At 60.6% G+C, this 16,820-nt stretch overlaps 10 protein-coding genes across 10 annotated transcripts; 4 read left to right on the top strand and 6 right to left on the bottom strand.

The window, feature by feature from the left end:
- Positions 1-639: 639 nt before the first annotated feature.
- LTR77_011249 (uncharacterized protein) lies at positions 640-1,428 on the top strand (the record flags this gene model as incomplete). Its single annotated transcript, XM_064808457.1, has 1 exon — positions 640-1,428. The coding sequence occupies one exon, from the start codon at positions 640-642 to the stop codon at positions 1,426-1,428; it is 789 nt and encodes a 262-aa protein (XP_064653366.1).
- Positions 1,429-1,766: 338 nt separating this feature from the next.
- On the bottom strand, positions 1,767-2,825 carry LTR77_011248 (uncharacterized protein; the record flags this gene model as incomplete). The annotated part of the gene is made up of 2 exons (XM_064808456.1): positions 1,767-1,886; positions 1,962-2,825. 2 exons carry the CDS (start codon positions 2,823-2,825, stop codon positions 1,767-1,769), a joined length of 984 nt encoding a protein of 327 aa, XP_064653365.1.
- A 116-nt stretch (positions 2,826-2,941) lies between these two features.
- Positions 2,942-4,717, top strand: LTR77_011247 (uncharacterized protein; the record flags this gene model as incomplete). Its single annotated transcript, XM_064808455.1, has 2 exons — positions 2,942-4,042; positions 4,070-4,717. 2 exons carry the CDS (start codon positions 2,942-2,944, stop codon positions 4,715-4,717), a joined length of 1,749 nt encoding a protein of 582 aa, XP_064653364.1.
- An 8-nt stretch (positions 4,718-4,725) lies between these two features.
- On the bottom strand, positions 4,726-6,405 carry LTR77_011246 (uncharacterized protein; the record flags this gene model as incomplete). The annotated part of the gene is made up of 1 exon (XM_064808454.1): positions 4,726-6,405. The coding sequence occupies one exon, from the start codon at positions 6,403-6,405 to the stop codon at positions 4,726-4,728; it is 1,680 nt and encodes a 559-aa protein (XP_064653363.1).
- Positions 6,406-6,433: 28 nt separating this feature from the next.
- Positions 6,434-7,030, top strand: LTR77_011245 (uncharacterized protein; the record flags this gene model as incomplete). Its single annotated transcript, XM_064808453.1, has 1 exon — positions 6,434-7,030. One exon carries the CDS (start codon positions 6,434-6,436, stop codon positions 7,028-7,030), a length of 597 nt encoding a protein of 198 aa, XP_064653362.1.
- A 107-nt stretch (positions 7,031-7,137) lies between these two features.
- Positions 7,138-9,264, bottom strand: LTR77_011244 (uncharacterized protein; the record flags this gene model as incomplete). Its single annotated transcript, XM_064808452.1, is given in 2 exon segments — positions 7,138-9,082; positions 9,101-9,264. The coding sequence occupies 2 exon segments, from the start codon at positions 9,262-9,264 to the stop codon at positions 7,138-7,140; spliced, it is 2,109 nt and encodes a 702-aa protein (XP_064653361.1).
- Positions 9,265-9,420: 156 nt separating this feature from the next.
- LTR77_011243 (uncharacterized protein) lies at positions 9,421-11,514 on the bottom strand (the record flags this gene model as incomplete). The annotated part of the gene is made up of 2 exons (XM_064808451.1): positions 9,421-10,005; positions 10,165-11,514. The coding sequence occupies 2 exons, from the start codon at positions 11,512-11,514 to the stop codon at positions 9,421-9,423; spliced, it is 1,935 nt and encodes a 644-aa protein (XP_064653360.1).
- Positions 11,515-11,651: 137 nt separating this feature from the next.
- LTR77_011242 (uncharacterized protein) lies at positions 11,652-13,172 on the bottom strand (the record flags this gene model as incomplete). Its single annotated transcript, XM_064808450.1, has 2 exons — positions 11,652-12,936; positions 12,979-13,172. The coding sequence occupies 2 exons, from the start codon at positions 13,170-13,172 to the stop codon at positions 11,652-11,654; spliced, it is 1,479 nt and encodes a 492-aa protein (XP_064653359.1).
- Positions 13,173-13,220: 48 nt separating this feature from the next.
- Positions 13,221-15,632, top strand: LTR77_011241 (uncharacterized protein; the record flags this gene model as incomplete). Its single annotated transcript, XM_064808449.1, has 1 exon — positions 13,221-15,632. The coding sequence occupies one exon, from the start codon at positions 13,221-13,223 to the stop codon at positions 15,630-15,632; it is 2,412 nt and encodes an 803-aa protein (XP_064653358.1).
- A 61-nt stretch (positions 15,633-15,693) lies between these two features.
- LTR77_011240 (uncharacterized protein) lies at positions 15,694-16,362 on the bottom strand (the record flags this gene model as incomplete). Its single annotated transcript, XM_064808448.1, has 1 exon — positions 15,694-16,362. The coding sequence occupies one exon, from the start codon at positions 16,360-16,362 to the stop codon at positions 15,694-15,696; it is 669 nt and encodes a 222-aa protein (XP_064653357.1).
- Positions 16,363-16,820: the final 458 nt, after the last annotated feature.

Genomic DNA, 16,820 nt, shown 5'->3' with positions numbered 1-16,820 from the left:
CAAGACCAGGATCGTGGGCCCGATCGAAGACGTGGGCAAGACCGAGTACAGACTCGAAGACGCGATCGTGAACCTGTTCTCGATCCAGACCAAGACCAGCGGCTACACCCAGCACAGGACGGTGCTGTTCCGCATCAACAAGGACCGAGTCGGGTTCGGAGACTCGAGCGCGACCCTCACCGACACCTCGTAGCCAACTCTGACCGAGACCAGGATTGGGAACGAGACCATGCCGAAAATCAAGTTTTCGACCGTGCACAGCACCGTGTACGCCTACTTGCACCCCTTGTTCACCTGGAGCACGAACCACAGACGCCCTCGGTCCTGGCCTCAGTCATGATGTCGGACAAGTACACGACTCTGTCCCCGTACCTATCGTCGAACCTCACCATGCCCCTGAGCGTGGATAGGTTCGGGTAGTCGTCCCTGGTTGCGGGCAGGTTCTCGGACACGCACATCATCCCCCTCTCGATCTTGGAGCAGAACTGAGGCACGAACTCGTACTTCCTGTCGCACTTGCTGCAGACCTTCAGGCTCATCGTGCACATGTTGGTGTGGTAGGTCGTGCTCTACTTCTTGGCGGGTGACTTCGTACGGCCGTGGGTGATGTACTGCACAGCCTCGTTCGAGCCCTTCAACATGACGCAGATCGTGACCGGGTCCGACGCCAACTCCCTGTACAACCTCTTGTGCGTAGACTTGATCAGGGACTACGTCATGGACACCGTCGCGCCCGTAGACGTGGTCAACTTCATGATCGGGACCGGGATCAGGTTCACGAGCCAGGACATGAAGAGGTACGCGTCGCTGGTCAAGTACATCATCCCGAACAGGCGCTGGTTGAAGTCCAAGATCAGGGACGGGTACGAGTTCATCCTCGTGTCCAAGAACCTCACCGCGTTCATCAACACGAACGGGTACGACCTCAGGAGGAGGATCTCGTTCAGCTCTCGGGGCCCATCGCCTTGCAGGATAAACTCGGATGTGGTCTTGATTGCGATGAAGGACAGCAACTTCGTGAGGTGCACGAACGACTTCATGGACGGGTCTGGAGCCGAGGTCTTGGACACACCCACGCACTGGCCTTCGACCATGAAGTTTGGCGGGATCGAGGCCAACGTCATGACCGTGACCATGGACCAGCTGAGAGTCGCGTTGTGGTGCGTAGACGAGGACAAGCCCGTGGACATGCCCTTGATCATGGACGCGAACATGATCATCTCGTCGAAGCTGAACGCGAAGGTACACATGACCAAGGTCCAGTACATGTACCTGAACACGGACGAGAACAACCTCATCCACACGAGCTTGTGCAGGGTGAGGTCCGAAAGCGAGGTCATGACCACAGCCAAGACGCAGTGCGTGCTCGCGACCCCGGGTCTCGGCGAGGACTCCGCTGCGTACAGGGCCCACGTCCTGATCAAGTAGGTGCTCGGGACCGAGACTAGGTACGGGACCAAGTTCATGAGCGGGTTCAAAACCGTGCTGCTGCTCAGGCACAGCTAGCTGAACAAGTACCTGTACTCGATCGTGACCGGGACCATGTGCAAGAGGCTGGTCGAGGCTTGCCCCATGTGCAAGAAGCGAGTCGCGACCCTCAACGTGTGCTCGGAGTACGACCAGAAGAAGACGCCGAACATGTTCAGCAGCGGGTGGTTCTACGAGCACGCCAGGAGGAGCAGGGTTACGAACACCATCAAGTTCAAGTTTTGCGTCAAGTGCGCGCCCAAGAACACCATCATCACCCAGCCCCTCTGCGACGAACACTACAAGAGGAACATGTCCACGTGTCTGACCGCCGTCAGGGAGTCATACGTGGGCACCATCGAGATCAGGAATAGGATGCCGATCAGGACCGAGGGCAGCATCGGGGTGGTGTTCCTGGACTAGATCATGAACGACCTCATCTGTCTCATCGTGAGCAGGAACTGGCGCGGGTCCGTCTCGAAGGACCTTCTCACGATCGAAAACGTGGCCGAGACCAGCAACTCGATGTCAGTCGGAGACCCGCAGATCTGCATGGATCCGTTCCCGAACAACCTCAGGCACGTGGACCTGTTCGTACTCGCCCTGGGCTGCACCTTCAGCTTCGTGGACTCGTCCAGCCTCAGGGACGCGGTCACACCCAGCGACGACTGCATGGTCTTGGCGTAGGTCGCAACCAGGGTCACAGTCTCGGCCGTCATGGCGAAGTGGATCAAGTTGCCGCCCTTGATCTGGGTGCTGAACGCGAACAAGCTCGAGCTCATGTTGCAGCTCACGCACACGGAGTCGGTGTAACCCCCGTCGTCAGCCGCGGCCCTGGACAAGATCCAGCCGGCCCACCTGCCCCTGAGCTCGTTGCCCATCCTCGCCGAGGTCGCGGTGGTAGTCATGGACATGGCGTCGATCACCTCTAGCTCCCCCTCGTAGGTCCTGAGCGCAGTCTCGCAGTCGGTGCTGTTCCCCCTCATGATGAAGCTCGACGCCACGGGCTCGATCGTCCACAGGGTGCCGACCACGTCCGGGCACTCCCACCTGATCAGGGGCATGAACTTTCTTTCGTGCCCGTCCACGTGAGCATCGTGGCCCAAGCCCGTCCTGAACTTGCCGACGACCAGGTACGTGAACATGTCCATGCACGGAATGCCCCTCTGCCTGAAGGCCATGGACAGGAGCTCGGACGCGGCTATGGGCGGCAACTCGGACTCGAACTGCCTCCTGATGTTGTTCGTGAGCTCAATAGCGTTCGTCTTCCTGTCCCTCTCCTGCTGCGCGCGCCCGACCACGGCCTTGGGCCTGTTCGCGTTCACGTTGGTCTCGTCGTAGTTCCATGCGGAGTACATCCTGCTCGGGTTCTCGGTCGTAGACGCGCTCCTGGTCCAGGTCACGAGTGTGAGCACAACGCGTTTCAACTGCGCTGCGAGACTCGATGTCGAACTCCAACCCGTGCACGCCCACGATGCCGACCGTGGTGAAGACCACGTGCTGGACGGACAGCTCGAGTTTGATGACGAAGATGAAGTGGTTCAAGAACAAGGTGAGCAACTCGTACGGGAGTGGGAAGAAGCAGTGGAGCATGGAGCTGGACGAGCTCTTGACTACGGAGCTCAACAAGATGAAGGACATAAGCCTCGACTGCCACCACAGGCCGAGTAGGACGAGGAACAGGTTCGCGTACGAGAGGGTGCCTAGCGACTGGACCAAGATCCCGACCCTCGTCGAGGACATGAACGTGGCTCTGAACGCGCCCCAGAACTGGTACACGAGCCTGAGGCACAACCCGGTCCTAGCCGTGTTCATGTCCAACGTCTCGACCATGATCGAGGTGGCGATGAGGCTCAAGACCAGGCCCAACATCCAGCACGTGATCGTGTGCGACTGCGTGATGTCGGTCAAGCACATGCTCCTGATCATGGTCGTGTTCCAGCTTCTGTTCAAGGACGAGAATGAGAACGACAGCGTCTTCATGCACCTGTGCGTGGACGAGAACCAGGAGAAGATCGCGAGGAGGAGCCCGCTCAAGAACAAGCACGTGGTCATGCACAGGGACATGGCGTGGTACGCGGCCTTGGGTTTGGTCGAGACCAGGTACAGGAGTGTGTCCGTCACCATGATGATGAACGAGGAGATGTCCATGGACAACATCGAGAGCTTGTTCTCGACCGAGGACGTGTTCGTGTCCTTGACCAGCAGCATGGACAAGATCAACTACTCGAACGCGCTCATGGACTTGGTCAGGAGCAGAAGCATGGTGAGGGAGCTGGTCCCGGGCTCGAACCCAGACACGAACACGGTCAGGATCTCGGACGCAATCGTGAACCACAACGTGTCCGAAGGCAGGCTCGTGTACAGAGCCAGGAACGCGTACTCGATCATGCCCACCAACACGTGCACGAACATGATCAGACCCATGAACCTGGACGGGATGTGCTTCGACTGCAGGATCGTGTACATGGTGGCGAACGACATCGTGCTGAAGACCTGCGGCCAGAACAAGGACCAGCCCGAGTACGCCGGCGAGGAGTGGAGCCGGAGCTTCGCTAGGACCATCACCAAGGACGTGTACGAGTACCTGATCGCAGAGTAGACCATGTCCATCTCCAACAACGTCATCGCGTCCCTCAAGGCGGTCTCGAATGTGCCTGTGTTCGTGGGCCAGAGGGAGTCTGTGAACGACGAGTCGATTCTGATCAGCTCCGTGAAGTTGAACGAGCTCACGGCTATGTACAGCGACCTGTACGCGTTCACGTACTCGACCTGGCGCCACCTCCCGGACGCCCCCGACTGCGAGAGGACGTTCGTGATCATGTGGATGATCTCGGCCGAGAACTACGACATCAACCACTTCACCATCAAGTGGCCGGAGGCGAGCTCGAACACGTTCGTGCACCTGTGGTCAATCGTCGACAGGCTCAGGACCTTGCTCGAGTCCAACAACGCGGACTGGCTCGTGGGCGCGAGGAACCCCGTGGGCTACTCCGAGACCATGAACATGCCCGGAGCCGCGGACCAGCACTTGTACCCGAGTGAGAGCATAATCGCGCCTCACGTCGAGGTTTTCAGCTCGAACATGGCCAGGATGCAGCCCAAGACCATAAAGAGGAGCTACGACTCGAACTTCTTCTTCACCTTGTCCTTGACCATGTCCAGGCCCAAGCGCGTAATCGACCCCAGCCAGATGGCCATGCGCAACGACGAAATGCTGTCGGCGGCTGCGAACAGGAACAGGAAGTAGGTCGAGGACTAAAACCCGGACGCGCCGGAGATGATCTCCCTGCCCCTGTGCAGGTTCTTGCCGTCGAACATCTCCGTGTCCTTGAGGGTCCGCGACATGGCAAGGATGGAGTCGTCCTCGCTCGCGCCGTCGAGCCTGTACCTGACGTAGGTCTTGAGCGCACTCATCTTCAGGTACTTGCAGAAGTTCTCGTGCCCGGTCGGACTCATGGACACCTTGGCGGTGCTGACGATGGAGAAGGTCGGGCCGTTGGGCGTCTTCCTGATCACGGGCGAGAGCATCTGCGGTATCAGCTGCGAGATCGGGTGCACCATCGCCTCCGGGACCAACTTCGCGCCCTGGAACACAGACTGAATAACGGACATGCACTCCGCCCCGTCCGGGTGCTGGGACAAGTCGAACCAGTCCCTCGCGGTCGACTCTGGGAGGCTGTTCGAGTTGCTCCTCGAGAAGGAGGTCGCCATGAAGTTCGAGCTGCTGGCCTGGACCGCGGGCAGGTCCGAGGACTTGATCTTGTTGTAGAGCAGCTCCACGATGTTGGAGTAGGTCCTCATTATGACGATGCCGTCGATCACGTGTCCGACCTCGCCTCTGAACTGTATGTACTTGTTGATGCAGGCGTGCATCAGAGACGCGAAGCACACGCCCCACACCTCCGCCTTGTTGCTGTAGCCCCTGTTCGAGAGTGCGGACCTGGACTTGTTGCCGCCTGAGCCTAAGAACACGCTCGGGCTCATGACCTTGGTCATATAGCTGCTCGTGGTCCTGTCCGGGTTCGGGCGCTCGGCCTCGCTCCTGGTCCTACTCACGTTGGTGAACGACTCCGTGTCGTCGTCCTGGGCCACGGACACCTCCGAGTCTCTCGACCTGAAGATAGGCGAGGCGGTGTGCCTGTGCGCGTCTGGGTTGGGCATCGCGAAGGCGTCTCTAGTCTTGGACTTGTGCGAACTCGCCTTCACGACCTTCATCTCGGACTCGAGTCTATCCATACGCTTCATCATGGTCTCCATCATCATCTTCATCGCGCGCACGTTCTCGGCCATCTCCGTGTTCCTGTCCGTGTTGTCGAGCTGCACCTCAGCCCCATCCCCGTGTATGCTCACGTCCGAGTCGTCGTCCTCCACCTTGAGGCCGATCAGGCCGTCGATCACGTTGTTGTCCGACATGGTGCCGGTGTACCAGATCAACGCGTGACGATGCACCGACTCGTTGCAGACCGGCACGCAGTAGTCGACCATGATCCTGATCCGGACGAGGGGCACGGAGTCGTTATGGCTGTGCTTTGCACAAACACCAACGCACTGTAGATGTACGCGGTCCCGTGCGTGGCCGACAACAAGATCCACCTCGAACTGGATGATGAGCGAGAACAGCAGCAAGAGTAGCAAGAAGAGCAAGAATAGGCCCGCAAGCGACCCCAGCTCCGAGTGCAGGTACAGGTCTAGGCCCAAGCCCAGGGTCAGGGCCTTGTCCAGGGGCCCGATCGTGAACCTGAATGAGTCCACGAATAGGACCCCGTTCGAGTTCGTGCACTGCTCCCAGCCCGGGTGCGGCAACTCCTCCGCGTTCTCGCAGTACAACAGCATGACACTCAGGGCCGGGTTCAACACCTGCGTAGCGCACACGAGCCTGGAGATGATCAGGAATAGGACCGAGAACTTGATCATGAATGAGAACACAGTCTTCATCTTCTACGACATCGAGGTCACGTCCAGCATGGAAATCGAACAGTTGTCCGCGTGCGCGTCCGACGGCCAGCACTTCACCACGACCATCAGGACGTCCACGAGGAGGAACAACAGCCCCGTCCTGAGCAAGTTCACGCCCATGGTCTACTCCATGCTCGCGGTCGACCCCACGGCGGCCTTTGACAACTTCATCGTGTGGGTGAACAGGATCATGAACCAGCACAGCAACGGCACTGCTACCCACTCCGACGTCGTGCTCGTCGCCCACAACGGCATGTGCCACGACCACGTGATCCTGTTCAGGGCCATGATGATGTGGGGCATCACCCCGCCGTTGTGGAGGTTGTCCGACTCGTTGCCCATCTTCAAGCTCGTGGTGAGGCCGAACCCGAACCAGTCTTCAACCTTGTCCCAGCTCGCGCACGAGTACGTGCCCTGGTTCGTCCACGTGCAGCACGACGCACTCAGCGACTCGAACGCCCTGAGGCACGTGGTCATGTCCGCAGTCCCGAACTGGCGCTTGGCCTGCTACTCGTTCAGCTCCTCGTTCGAGTACTTCTCCAAGTCTGTGGGCTTCAACACGTACAGGGTCAGGCCCTCGCTCCCGTTCCCGGACAGCCCCTAGCCCGTCGTCGAGTCCGTGCCCACGTGCAGCCCCGTGTACAAAACCCCGTCCGCAGTTTTGATCGTGTCTGCGCACCTGACCAACGGCATGTACATGCTCGGAGTCGCCTACTCGTCCGAAGCCGCGGTGTCGAAGAAGGTCACGATCCTGTCGTCCTCAGCCAAGGACCCGTCCCTGATCGTGTGGCCGACCTCGTTCATAATCTCCTTCGTGAACGGGCGCATCATGTCGATGATGGCCTCCATCGACTCCTTGGTCGGCTTCCCGCCGCTGGTCTCCTTCATGTACCTCATCAGGGCCACGATCAGGATCTCGCGCATGTCCAGGTCCTCGCCCTCGTCCACGAACAAGGTCGTGGTCATGGCCTCGATCCCGTCGTCGTCTAAGTCGCCACTGCCGTTCAGGGCCTCAATCGCGCTCATCATCATGTTCGAGGCTGTGTCCCGCAACGCCTGCATGGCTTGGATCGACTCCTGGCTCGTGGACCCGATCGTGTTGGGGTTCCCGCCCCTGTTCGACATCACGTTCGAGGCCTGGTTCTGGGCCACGTTCGGGTTGGCGAAGATGTTCCCGCTCGTCGGTGGGTTCCTGCTCTGAGCCACGCCGCTGTCCCTGTCCGCACTCATCTGCACGTACACGGCGTCCCTCATCGTCGTGCCGTCGTACCTCCTCATGAGCGGGGCCGAGGGCTGGATCTCGTTCTCGATGGCGCCCACCACCCCCTCGAAGATCGTGGGCAAGGCAGCGGCCACGGCCACGGCGTTCTCCATCTCCTTGATCATCTCCGGCCTCGACTTCTTGTACGCGTCCATGACCTCGAGTAACTCCTCGTCGTCGTAAGACGTCCTGTCGACGAGGGTGTCGATCTTCTCCTCGATCCTGTCCTCCCTCTTCTCCCTGGCCCTGAACGACTCCAAGATCTCGTCCAACCTGCCGATCATATTCTCGACCATAATCACCTGCTGGGTCTTGTTCTTGCCCGCGGGGTCGGTCATCTGCACGAGCATGGAGTTGCGCCCGGAGTAGATCTGAGAGCCGTCCGGGGGCTGGGTCCTGCGCGCGTCGTTGCCCGACTCGTCCTGCCCCTTGCCGAAGATGCCGCCGGTCGCAGGCGCGTTCTGGTTCCTGCCCGTGGCGCTGCCCATGTTCGAGCCCGGGGGTGCGTTCTCGGGCATGTTCGAGGTCAGGGCTCCGGCTGGCATCGCGTTCGCGTTCATGGCCGAGGGCGCGCCCATGCTCGCGTTGTTGAACAAGTTCTTGGCCATGGTCGAGAAGTAGTCGAAGAGCTCTTCAGCCGTGTGGTCGATGAGGGCCCTCGTTAGAGGCCCGATGGTCTTCTCGTTCATGAACTGCAACAGGGTGCTCTTCGGGTACATCTTCCAGTCGTACGACGAGGTGCTGTCCAGGGTCGGCTGCCAGTTCACGATCGAGGCTGTGTCCAACTCCATGGTCGTGATCGAGTGCGGAATCGGAGAGGAGATGGTGTACTTCTGCACGTTCATGTACGAGATGGCGGCGGGGTTCGTGATCCCGATGTAGGTCACCATCTCGGCCGTGCCTCTGTACGAGCTGAAGGTCCTCCTCACGGTGTCGGCCGCGAAGGCGCCCATGGCCATGATGGTCATCTTGAAGTCGAACTGGTTGTGGATCTTGATCATCTCGCCGAGCCACTCCGAGAAGAAGGACGCGCACGTGATCCTCTTCGCCATCGTGTTCACGGAGATGGGCACGCAGTTGGTGAAGGCCACCCCCACAGTCGAGCACAGGTACGAGCACCTCAACAGCATGGCGAACTTGGACATGAGCATGTGCTCGGTCACGTCCCCGAGGGAGTCCTTGTGCTTCTTCTTGTACTTGGCTCTGTCCTTGATGCTGGCCCCGACCGCAGCCATGGCCTGGGACAAGATCTGCACCGAGGGCGTGGCTCCGATGCACGTCATAGGCGAGTACGCGAGTGCGGACGCGATGGCAGGCAAGATGTTCTGCTCGTACGGATACAAGCCCACGTTCATAACCTTGATCGGGACGTTGTACGCGACCATCATCAGGCCCCTGACCGCACACACGAACCTGTCGTCCTCCCCGAACGCCTCCAACTTCCTGACCATCTCCATCGTCACGTCCATGCACATGTACCTCATCTGGGCCGAGACCGTAGTCACGATCGACGTGTCGACCCTGTCCCTGACCCTGGACGGGATCTTGGAGATGCCCCTGTTCCTGTCCAAGGCCATGATCCCGCCGCTGTGTAGGTTTTGATCATGATGGTGCCGAGCGTTCGCGTACCAGTTCCCGACCCAGGACACGAGGGTATACTCGGGCGCGTCCGGGGAGTGGGCCGTCGTCGTGTGCGCGGTGGCGTTCGCGGTGTTGGTGGTAGTCACAGTCTTCTACGGGGCCCAGTTCATGTCCGTCCAGCAGTCGTCGTCCTTGGGCCACGTGGCGTCCTCGGGTCCGATCTTGAGCGGCACCCTGTGCATGCTCCTGCACAGCGCCACGGTCTCGTTCGAACTCAAGAACACAATCTCGTCCTTCGTCTCGTTCGAGGGTACAACCACAACCTCGCCCAAAATCTGGTCCATCATCTCGTACGGCACCCCGCTCGCGAACCAAGCCGTGCTCATGTCCAGCGCCGCGATGCTTCTCTTGGACTCGTGCGAGCACCTGTTGTGAACCAGGTCGCAGTACGAAGACACCATCAAGGCAGTCATCGTGCCCAGGTTCGGGTTCGTGAACATGTTGAGGAACTTGCCCAAGGCGAACTCGGTCCTCGTGGCCGCCCTCGCGGTCGTGCAGCTGGGGCACACCACCACCAGGACGTCGTTGTCGTGCATGATGTTGGTGATGGTCGAGACCTTCGTCGACGCCTTGGTCGTCTTGCCGTTGTTCTTCATGATCCACTCCTTGACCCTCTTCCAGGACCTGCTCCTGGTGTTGGTCTCGGTCAGCGGCTCGTTCTGGCTCATGTCGGTGCTCTGCACCACATCGTGGCTCGTACCTGGTCAGGACCTGGTCGAGTACCTGCCGAGCGTCCCGGCCGAGTTTTTGACCTTGTGCCACGCCTCGAACGCCATCGTGTCCCTCAACTCGTGCTCGATCAGGTCCTAGTGCAAGTGCGCCTACATGAAGCTCACGTTGTCGTCGCTCTTGACCGAGGGCACGGCCTGGGACCCGCTGCCGAAGAGGTTCTTGCCCGCGCCCGTACCCGTGTTCGGCCTCGCGAAGATGCCCATGCCTGTGCCGCCGGCCGCGGACCCGCTCATGGACTTGGCGTTCTGGATGAACCTCTTCGGGATCATCATGCCAGTCGCGCCCTGCTGCGGGGGTCCGTGGTAGTCCACGACCGAGACGCCGAACGCGTTGTGGAGCTTGATGCTGAGCCCGTGCGTGCTCTTGTCCGGGACCTGCCTGTCGCCCTCCGACTTGGACGGGCACGTGATCGAGATCGCCACCGTAGCCAGGGACAAGGACGACTTGCCGCCCAACATCCTCATCACGTCGCTCAGGTTGCTCGTCTTCCTGAACTGGCCGTCCCCATCCATGTACGAGAACGTGGCCGCGAACGAGGACACGCCCCAGGATGCGTTCGTCCAGTAGTAGCCGGGTGTCTGCACGATCTGGCCCATGACGCCGGGGTAGTTCTCGCTCAAGGAGTTGAACAGGGGCCCGAAGGCGAGCTTGGGCAGGCCGATGCGCGCGAAGTTGACGCCGATCCTGCGGTTGTTCTGGGTGGCGGACCCGACCCTGTGCTGCTTCATGAACACATCCGGGGCCACGCCCTCGATCACGACCCACTCCGAGGTCCACTGGTTGAGCATCCAGTCGCCCCCGATCCCGGCCACGACCGCATCCGAGTAGTGCCTCGCGCCGCCGGTCACGTCGTACTTGTAGGGCCCGACCCCGATGCAGTACGCGGACGTGTCCAGGGCCGAGACGTAGCCCTCCTCCGTGGGCACGATCGTACCGTTGTCGTCCCTCGCGACGTACTTCATCTCCCTGTCCATGACGCTCCTCCTGCTGTCGGTCACGTCGTTGATCGGGAGCTTGGTTGTGACCATCTTCTCGATGAAGGCCTTCTGCTCCTCGCTCCAGTCGGGCTCGCTCTGCTCCGCGCCCACGTTCCTGCCGGCGATCATCATCCCGCCCTCCTGCATCTTGATGGTCCCCTTCTCGTACGCGCCCTTGGTCTTGACCTCAGACGCCTTCGTGGAGTCGAACAAGTTCATCCTCTCCATCTTGTCCATGACCACCTTCCCGCCGCTGGCCTCGTTCTTCTGCTTCATCTTGTCCAGGGCCGACGTCTTGGGCTTGGCCGGGGTCTGGGTCGTGGACGGGGTCTCGGTCTCGTTCTCGGTGCTGGGCGCGTTCTCGGTCTCGGTCGCGGTTGGCGTCTCGGGCGGCTGCGTGTTGCTGCTCGCGGGGCCGATCGGGCTGCCGTTCTTGACGCCGTTCCTGCTGCTGTCCTTGTTCTTGTTGTCGCTCATGATTGCGTTCGAGAGGGTGTTCCTGTTCGAGTTCGAGGTCGAGTTCGGCGCTGCGGCGTGAGTGCCAAGATCACATCGTAGGCGTCATTCGCGGTCTTGGGCGTGCGCACGCACTGGATTTTGAACATCATCGTGGTCTAGATCGGGCGCACGATTGTCTTGAGGGTCTCGAAGTCGTAGTACTCCCTGCCCCTGTTCCTCTCCACGTAGTTCTCCCCGAACTTGGTCAGGAGCTTCCTCTCGTACCTCAAGCCGAATATGAACGGGACCCCGTACGTGGGGACGCACACGAGCCTGTTCGACATCGCGGCGAAGCACTGGACCAGCCGCTCCATCGTAACCCCGATCCTCGTCGCGATGATAGCCGTGGACACGATGCAGTGGTGGGGCGGGGACGTGCTGTCGATGGTGACTCCGGCCGTGACGAAGTTGACGCTCCTCCTGAAGACTGTGTACAGGGCGATCTCCAGGGACATGGGCGCCCTCTCGTACAAGCTCGAGACCGAGAGGCATGCAGAGATGAACTGCAACTTGACGTAGTCGTTGACCGCCTGCGCGGGGAACGGCTTGAGCTTGCCCAACTCCTTGTCCATCTTGTAGATCACGACCCGCCTGCCGATGCTGTTGTTGATGGCGGACTTGACCGCGAACCCCATCTTGTTGCTGATGCCGATGATGGTCTGGGATAGGTGCGCAGACATGCCCGCGGACTGCACCGGGGCGTTGGACGTCCACCTCTTGATGCTGTTGTAGTTCATGTCGTCTTCGATCCCGCACTCGTCGCAGATGATGACCCTCTTCTCGGCCAGCTTCATAACGGTGGTCGCATCCGGCCATTTGCTCGCCTTCCCGATCAGGTCCGTGACCGTCCACTCGACCCCCTTGCCCAGTACGCGGCTGATGTTGGTGGCCAGCACGCTCTTGCCCTCCTCGCCGCTCGCACCGTAGAAGATGATCACGCACGGGTTCTTGACCGGGTCCGTCAGTGCGTTGCCGATGCGCCACATGAAGTCGAGCTTCTGGTCGTCCCTCAACGGGAGCAGGATCTGGTTGAGCACGTCACCTTCTAGGTCAACGACCATCCTCTTCGGCAGCCTGAACGGGAAGGACATGACTGTGGGCGACGTGACGAACATGTACATCCTCCTGTATTCGTCTCCTCTCGGGTTGTCGATCACGGTTGGGTGTGGGGAGAAGGACACGATCGGGCCGTCGTCCATGTACGTGACGTTGAAGGTGAACCTGTACGTGCCTATGCACACACTTCTGACCAGGCCCTCGACTGGGAACGCCATCCTGGCTAGCAACGGGTAGAACCTCTGGAGCGCCACCGCGTAGTTGACCGGGGCGTTGATCCCAGTGACATCCGCAATCTCGTGCGCGGCTGTAGGCGACTCCATCTGCGCCCACGCGGCGACGCTCCTGCAGTAGACGTAGTACGTGATGTCCCTCACGGCTACGGACCTACGCGTCATCGCCCACTCGACCAGGTTCTTGTCCTCGTTCGAGAGCTCCATGTAGGCCGGACCCGAGCACGGGAAGTCGTCCATGAACCACTCGTTGCCGCCCTCCCTGTGCAGCTCCAAGATCACGGTCTCGTCCTCATCCTCATCCGCGGTCACGGACACGGCCGTCTCGCTGTCCCCGATCGAGCTCATGACTGCGGTGTGCAGGGTCAACGTGTTTTCACCGTACCCGAGCTCGCGATGGAAGTCTCGGTCCTGGACCTGTTCCCGAACGGGGGTCTGAAGACGAACGCGTACCCATTCAGCGACCTGAACGTGCACGTAGCGAAGGGCAAGGTGACGACCTCTGTCGTGGACCAGCTCATGGACGCGGGGTGGACCATCATGGCGACCTGGATCGAGGACGAGGCCAGGAGCACGGTCTTAGACGACTACATAACCGACGTCTCGATCAGGTTCGGGATGGACGACGAGCGCATCATCTTGGTGGCGGACTTGCCCCTGGCCATGGCTATGGACGTCGTGGCGAACATAGACGCGGACATCCCCGGGGACAACCCCATGATCATCACCGGCATGAAGAACTCGATCTCGAAGCTGAGGGCGGCCAGCATCTCGGGCTACGGGCCGTACGCGACCAGGGGCGTGGGGTTGAAGAAGCCGGCGAACGTGCCCAAGCTGTCGATCATCGGCCTGGACATCGAGGTGTCCACCATCGTGCGCGGGGACGGGATGCCACTCCCGCATGACCCCCTGATCAGCATCTCGATCAGCAACGGAGGCTGGTACGACAAGGAGTTCGTGGACAAGTGCTACCTCATCTACACCTTCGGGTTCCACACCGAGACCGAGTGGGAGAACGGGAGGCACCCTACCATCGTGAAGGTGGACACGGACGAGGACGCGGTCAGGACTGCGTACGAGATCTTGGACATGCTCAGCCCCGACTTCGTGTCCATCCACAACGGCTTCAACTTCGACCTGAGGAGCATCGGGTGTAAGGCCGCCACTGAGCCCACGATCGAGCACACCATCGAGGAGAGGAGGCTGGGCAACGTCGGAGTCGGCGTCTTCTGGTCGCTCACGAACGGCAGCATGATCATAGACACGATGTACACCGCGGACAAGGTCTCGAGGTCGGACTGGGACTCCTTCGCACTCGACAAGATGTGCAGGAGGTTCGACTTGCCCCCGAAGTTGGATAGCGGCACGATGAGGATCACCATCTCGGACGAGGCCGACCTCACGAAGATCCTCGTGTACAACGCCAGGGACTCGGATATGCACGCGTGGTTGGCCAAGAACGGCAAGATGTGCGAGCGCATCGCCCTGTTGGCGGGTACGTCCAGGAGCACGTTGTGGGACTCGGTCGCGAACAACACCGGGGTGATGACCTTCTGCCTGATGCAGTCCGTGGCCTTGTCCAACGGCGAGATGCTGGACTTGGGCAGGAACACGATGAACTTGGAGGACCAGAAGTTCGAGGGCGGCTACGTCGTGGCCCCGAGGCCGGGCTGCTACAAGGGCGTGATCATGATCGACGGCAACTCCTTGTACGGGTCTCTGATGTCGAAGTTGCAGATCTTCATCGACAGGTGCGCGTCTGCGAAGAACCCCACGGCCCTGCAGGCGAAGGTGGACCCGGCGTTGCCCGAGTCGGCCCACACGATGGTGGTCGGGGACGTGGTCTGGAACGAGCACGTGATCGTGATGAGGACGAAGAGGTCGTACATCGCCGTGGTCCAGGGCGGGCCCACGATGCTGAGCGAGATCATAGAGAACCTCATCTCCCTGAGGGCGAGCGCGAAGAAGAACAGGGACGACGTCACGGCGTGGGCCTTCAAGGTGCTCCTGGTCAGCATCTACGGCGCGATGGGGAGCAAGCACGGGATCCTAGCCTCGGAGACGTGCGCAGAGGCGACCACGTGCGCGGCCAGGTACTTCCTCAGGAACATGATCGGAGTCACGGAGGGGGAGGGGAACAAAGTCATCTACGGGGACACGGACTCGATCTTCGCCTGGGTTAAGGGCGTGACTGAGAGCGACTGCATGGACGAGGCCGAGAGGCTGAAGAAGGCCATCGACACGAGCATGGTCGGGACCCCATTCGAGCAGATCGGCGCGGACATCAAGGGGAACTACAAGATGATCTTGATCACGGCCAGGAAGAAGTACACGGTCGTGGACTGGAAGGACGAGATGGAGACGAAGGGGATGACACCCGTAAAGAAGGACACACTCCCGATCGCGAGGTACGCCGCGAGCAAGGTGCTGAGCATGGTCATGTCCGACAACGACTACTCGAAGACGAGGACGACCGTCACCCTGTTCTTGGGCAAGCTCTTCACCGCACTCCAGAACGACGACCTGCCCGCGCACACGCAGGTGACCGAGACCAAGATCAACTGCCAGCCCCACTACAAGTACAGGGCCACGAACGGGGAGAGGGTCAGCGTCCTGGTCGACACGGGGCTCAACTCCGTGGAGGTGCACAAGGGCTGGGTCATGGAGAGGATCACCGGCGCGGTCAAGACCATCCTCGAGGCCGCGGATATGGGCACGGTCAGAGGGCTGATGTTCTCCTACAACGCGATCGTGAAGCAGAAGGCGGTCAAGAGCAGGAACAAGACCCCAGCCGCGGACAGCGTCTAGTTTTCGGACGTGCTCAAAATCAACCACAGCGCCGTCTACGTGGTCAGCAACGTGGCGCCGGTCAGAAGCGCGTCCTGTACACCGACTCGCCCTCGTACGTGGACTTGGTCGGGGTCGTAACCGGGCTGAGGCTCATGTTCGTGCCCTCGAACGTGCGCGCGATCATGTCTAGGTCCTTGCCCATGATGGCGCAGCTGTTGTGGTCCTGGTACTCGTCTTGGTCACTAGACTCGATCGGCCTCGGGCTGGCGTCGAAGAACAGGTCCTCGGAGTCGGTGTCGTATTCGTCGCTGGTGTAGGTGAGGGACGGGGTCCTCGTCCTGGTCCTGTTCGTGGCCTGGTTCGTGCGCGTGACCACAGTCTCGGACATGGTCTCGTTCGAATTCGTGAACAGGCTGACGTCCACGTCCCTGCATGTGAGGCAGAACGCGTGGATATCCCCGCCCTTCGACTGGTGCACCACCACGCCCACGACCGGGTCGTAGTACCCGTGCACCTCCTTGTACCCGCACGTGCAGCACCTCCAGCCCGCCGTCAGGGCCTTGCACCCCTTGTTGCAGAACCTCGCGCCCATGGACACTCTCGTGGGCTTGTTCCTCTTCTCGACCGGGGCCTCGTGGAAGCACAGGGCGTTGTCCCTGACTGTGTCGGAGTGCTCGCCGCAGTTCCTGTACCTGATCGTCTCCGAGTGGCCGCAGCCGTTCGTGACCGTGTACATCGTGCAGACCATGACTGTCAACGCGGGTGTGGTCGTGGTCTCAGCGGTGGTCGCGCTCACGGTTGTGTGCTGTTCGAATCAAGATCTGCTGCTGGAGGCGGACTGGCTTTTGGACCTGATGGCGGCCGCGGACTAGACCAGGAACCGGATCTCGCGCAGGTCCGTGCTGCACTGCGACAGCTCCCTCGGCTCGGACACCCCGACCGCCACGGTGTGCCTCTCCTCCTGCCTCAGCGGGTTGGCGGTCATGATCATGCAGCTGTACACGTCCTGGACCTTGGCTGCGTCCTTGTTTATGGACACGATCGTGGTCATGCACGTCTCGTCGAGCACGTCTATGAGGCGGGACGGGAGCCAGCTCGTGAGCTCGAGTGAGAACGGGCCCACGTCCATGTGCATGATCTCGATCGTGTCCATAAACAAGGACGCAGCCAAGGTCCAGGACGTGTACAGCTGCATGATCATGACCG

Source organism: Saxophila tyrrhenica, assembly GCF_035928015.1.
Source record: "Saxophila tyrrhenica strain CCFEE 5935 chromosome Unknown scaffold_39, whole genome shotgun sequence".
In the NCBI taxonomy this organism is placed as follows: domain Eukaryota; kingdom Fungi; phylum Ascomycota; class Dothideomycetes; order Mycosphaerellales; family Extremaceae; genus Saxophila; species Saxophila tyrrhenica.
This window is presented reverse-complemented; position numbering and strand designations above follow the sequence as displayed.